The following is a 4,835-nucleotide window of genomic DNA, read 5'->3' as shown; positions in this document are numbered from 1 at the left end:
TCTTTCTCTCCCCCCTTCCCCTTTCCAGTCGCCCCACCCCTCCCTCTCTCCCGCTCCCTCTCATTTGTGCTCGTTTCTCTAATTTTCTCTCATATTGTTACCTTTCTACTCTCTGCTTTAGTTTCTGGCAGAAAACTTGAATAAAATCCTTGTTTCTGGTTTTATTAACATGTAGTTGTGCTAGCGAGGTCCTGGTAGTTTGCGGGGTGTTATTGGAATCTTTGTTAACATGTAGTTGTACTAACTTGGATAAGTCCACTGATTGTGATTCAACTAAGGGAGATCTTTCAGATCTCAACCGAAGGGTTCGAATTCAAAGTTTTCAACAAGGATTTTTCTTAATGTGATTCGGCCAAGTTTTCTTATTTAATTGGTTTCGATTTTTCTGGTTTTTAAGGCTAAAAAACCGACCCGAACCGAACAAAACCGGTTCGGTTTGAAACGGTTCTCGGTTCGGTCCGGGTTATATTAACAAGAAATAGTATTTTCCAGTTCGGTTGAATTTTTAGGTTAAAACCGTACCGAACCGGACCGTAAACACCCCTAGCTAGGACCTCTTTAGAGCAGCATTATGATTAATTTCTTAATAACTTTTTTCATAACTAGCTAGTAGAAAGCCAGCTAGTTATGGTTTTATACTTTCACTTTCGAATCCAGGTGAATAAAAGGAGGCCGATATGGACCACCGTTGCCGCACACAAAGTACACAGAAACAAATCGTGAATAAAATTGCGCTAACGCAGAACCTTCAGTTGTGAGCAGAAGGGGACTTATCCTCTTGAATAAAGCTAAAACTAATAAAAATCTCCCCCAGCTCAACAATTGATTAGTGATCCGGCACCTAATTAGGTAAACCGCATCTTAAATACCTAGAAGATTAATTTGATAATTCGATAGAATTATATATATAATGAACTTGTTAAAAATCGTTAATTTATTATTAGATTTGAGATATTTATGGCCTACCGGCTCTCTTTTTTCCTAAGCATTTGTACTGTATATACATATATACTTACATACATACATGTCAATTAGGTGGTCTAGATGTACTGTATGAACCAAAATTTTGGAGGGGAGAGGGCTTAATTTATGATAGGTTTATTATGTTTGGCCAATCAATTAATTGACAAATGAGGGTTGGCCAACTATACATATTCTTTGGAGTGCACCGTGGCGTGAGCCTGAGGTGATCTTAAAGTGGATAGGAGCTTGATTAAGTTAAGAATGGCAAAAGGCTAAGGACAAAAAGACGCATCCTATTATTACCTGCCTTTTGTCCAATATTAATTATTGTTGTTGAAGCTCGATGTTGATGTTGATTAGAGAGAACATTCCGCAATATTTCCCACCTTTCCATATAAACGATGATCAATATGAATTTTCAAGACAAATCATTTTAGTTAGTGGTAGAGCAAAACACCTATTTATAACTTCTTACATTACTCTAGTTTACTACCTGCTAGGTTTCATCTTGTATATGAGCTCTCGTTTCTAGATCTTATAAATAAATAAAGATTGCTCCTATATTCACCCTCTCATGCCAGTTGCTAAATATTCTTTTCTACTTATGGTGCAAGTTTGAATAATGGGATGTGGAGAACTTAAAATACGAAGCTATGATGTTCAAGTTCATAGAGCTGGAGTGGAAGATCTTGAGAGAAGATGTGAGGTAGGCCCGACTGAAAGAGTACTCTGCATAGATACCATGGGTGACCCCATCTGTAGAATCAGAAACAGTCCGATGTGCAAGATGCTGGTACGTGCACACTATATACTGATCATCATCACTCTTATTTATTTTTCCCTTCCTTTGTTTTCATTACATCCATTATCACACAAACCCTATATAGGTGTTCTTACATCCATTACCGCTTGTAATGATGTCTTATTGACGAAAAAAATGCAACCTTGTTTCTTTTACGTTAGGTAGCCGAATTGGGCAGCGAACTGGTTGGTGTCATTCAAGGCTCTATAAAGCTAGCAACCGTTCATAAACCACCAAAGAATATAGCCAAGTTGGGTTATGTGCTAGGCTTAAGAATTGCACCACTTCATCGACGAAAAGGGATCGGATCGAGGCTAGTGCTTGAATTGGAGAAATGGTTCATCGCAAATGATGTTGACTACGCTTACATGGCTACGGAGAAAGATAATGAAGCGTCAGTTAATCTCTTCATAAACAAGCTTGGATATGCCAATTTCAGGACACCGGCGATTCTTGTTAATCCAGTTGATCATCGCGCCTTACGTTTGTCATCAAAAACTGAGGTGGCAAAGCTCAAAGTCGAGGAAGCTGAGTTTCTATATCGCAAGTTCATGACTTCAACAGAGTTTTTCCCTGATGATATAGGGAATATACTGAGAAACAAGCTAAGCTTGGGGACTTGGGTGGCTTATCCCAGAGGTGAGTCATGGGATGATTTTGGTTCAGATGGGAAAGTACTTCCGAGAAGTTGGGCTATGCTTAGTGTATGGAACAGTGGGGAGCTCTTCAAGCTAAGACTAGGGAAAGCGCCCTTATCATGCTTTCTATACACAAAGAGTTCAATATTGATTGATAAAATCTTTCCATGTTTTAAGTTGCCTGCAATACCAGATTTTCTTAGTCCATTTGGATTCTACTTCATGTATGGAGTGCACCATGAAGGATCGTTATCAGGAAAGCTGGTTCAACACTTGTGCCAATTTGTGCACAACATGGCGACAAAGTCCAAAGATTGTAAGGTTATTGTAACAGAAGTTGGCGGTAAGGACATCCTAAGGCTTCACATCCCCTACTGGAAATCACTCTCCTGTCCAGAAGATTTGTGGTGCATAAAGACCTTGAAAAATGAAGAGAACGCAATACATCAATTGCCAAAAGCGCCACCGACAACAACATCCCTTTTTGTAGACCCAAGAGAGGTTTGAACAATTTGAAAATACCCCCTGGCCTTATTATTCTTGCTTGAGGCCAAACCTCACCTCATGTATTGTTAGATAAGTCCATCCCTCTCTCCCTTTGTGGGGGCAAGCTTTTCTGTTGTACCTTTCACATCAGTGACTCAAAATCTCAAAAGATTTCCTCAATTAGGTGCCACCCTCTCTGTCCTTGTTTTCAACTGATCAATTGTCGCTACCCTCATGATCTTGACTAATCAAGAAGCCAGTTGTCCTTGATTTGTCCCTCGCTCTCGAGTAAAAAAAATTCGATTGGATCATCCAGCCTTCGATCATTAATTTGTCGCCACTCATATATAGCTAAGGTATTCCTTCACATGCCATTGCAAGAAATTCAGATTTCTTTTGAGGTGATGAAAGGCGGACATAGCTATTGAATGCAAAGAAAAACCTAACGAGGTCTCCAAATTAAGTTATTCAATAAGGGCATTTGATATTGTTTCTGCCAAACCTTTTATGATTTCGACGAATTTCAGCTCATGCATAATTAAGGCACAGCATATAGTTGGGAAGATGTCAGCTTCAATGACCAAATGCGGATCCTACATCTTCCGAAACCCTAGTTCTGAGGATAAAACAAAGTTGGTTAGGGTTTCAAGTCAATAGTCACAGTTGACACCATGTTTGGCTAGGTATAGCAGCCACGACTTGGGTATCTATTAATTCTCTCCAGCCATAGAAGGAAGTTGCTCCATTTATAGTCACCATTGATTTTGTTTTTCAAAGGTATTTCTTGTCATTTAAATACGTACGTGTACCGAGGCTAGCATAATCACGATTATTGGGATGATGATTGTTATGACCATAAAGATATAATGATTTCATTGGTTAGAAAGTAAGCAATCGAATGCAATCATAATGGAGCAATATACTTTGATTATTGAAAGAGGCTTTTGTCTTTTGATTGAAATATTTTGAGTGAGTGGAGCACGAGAGCACGAACAAGTGGTTTAAATGACTTGAGAGGTTTCTAATCATGATAATGCCGATATATACTTGCATGTGTGTTGCATTACATTACATATATATAGAGCTAAAGTTGATATATGGGTCATCGCTGCAATAAGCACGAGCACTAACCCCTTTATCACATTTATAATCCTAGCTAGCTAGCTAGCTTGTAGTTTCCCCCCCCCCATCTTATTTAACTCGAACTTTGAAGCTTATTAATTATCTTCTTACTGTTGTAAGAGTAGTAACATGCTAGCTAACAACGTTGATAAATTCTTAATCTTTTATTGAATTCCTTGGAATTTTAATTACAGCTTGGGTTTTGTTCACACAAAGATTTGCGACGAGTTGGCTTTAGGGAATTAAAGATTTTAAGAACGATGTAGAATTAGGGTTTTGATTTGCGAGAAACAAGTGGGTTTTCTTACAGATATATGTCCTAGGTAAGAGTTAAGCAAAGAGGGACCGTATCAAATTAGCAATAAGAGATAAGAGTGCTTAATAAAAAGAAAAGAGGAAGAATTTATCAACGTTGTTAGCTAGCATGTTAGTACTCTTACAACTGTAAGAAGATAATTAATAAGCAAAATATTAATTACGTCCCTTGAGGGTTACTGATTCCGATGTAGAATTAGGGTTTGATGCGCGTGATGGAATAATTGGGTATGCTTACAGATATGTCCTAGGTGGGATATTGGAATTCAAATTATTTTCTTAGCTGTTAATATAATCCGAGGGACCGGAAAGCAAATTCGCAGTAAGAGATAAGAGTGCTTAATTAAAAGATAAGAGGAAGAAAAAGAATACATGCGGCTACAACATATATTCAAGGAAACTTTCCGTCGGTAGTTACCGACTGAATTACGGATGGAAAACGTTCCGAATTAAAACAAAAGGCGGGTCGCTGACGTGGAGGTTTTGGCGGGGTTATTTTTACCGACGAA

General features: G+C 38.4%; 1 protein-coding gene across 1 annotated transcript; it reads left to right on the top strand.

Moving 5' to 3' along the window:
- Window positions 1-1,403: 1,403 nt before the first annotated feature.
- Window positions 1,404-3,826, top strand: LOC7487812 (probable N-acetyltransferase HLS1). The gene is made up of 2 exons (XM_002299958.3): window positions 1,404-1,756; window positions 1,927-3,826. The coding sequence occupies exons 1-2, from the start codon at window positions 1,586-1,588 to the stop codon at window positions 2,908-2,910; spliced, it is 1,155 nt and encodes a 384-aa protein (XP_002299994.1). The 5' UTR covers window positions 1,404-1,585; the 3' UTR covers window positions 2,911-3,826.
- The last annotated feature ends 1,009 nt before the right edge of the window (window positions 3,827-4,835 follow it).

The sequence above is a fragment of the Populus trichocarpa genome, chromosome 1, assembly GCF_000002775.5.
Source record: "Populus trichocarpa isolate Nisqually-1 chromosome 1, P.trichocarpa_v4.1, whole genome shotgun sequence".
NCBI lineage: Eukaryota > Viridiplantae > Streptophyta > Magnoliopsida > Malpighiales > Salicaceae > Populus > Populus trichocarpa.
The sequence above is the reverse complement of the archived record's forward strand: the minus strand, read 5'-3'. Positions and strand labels throughout refer to the sequence as shown.

What these genes read in the sequence shown, in the direction of transcription:
- LOC7487812 (XM_002299958.3), top strand. Translation starts at nt 1,586, where the DNA reads ATGGGATGTGGAGAACTTAAAATACGAAGCTATGATGTTCAAGTTCAT. An exon ending in GTCCGATGTGCAAGATGCTG is followed by an intron (nt 1,757 to 1,926) that starts GTACGTGCACAC and finishes CTTTTACGTTAG; the next exon opens with GTAGCCGAATTGGGCAGCGA.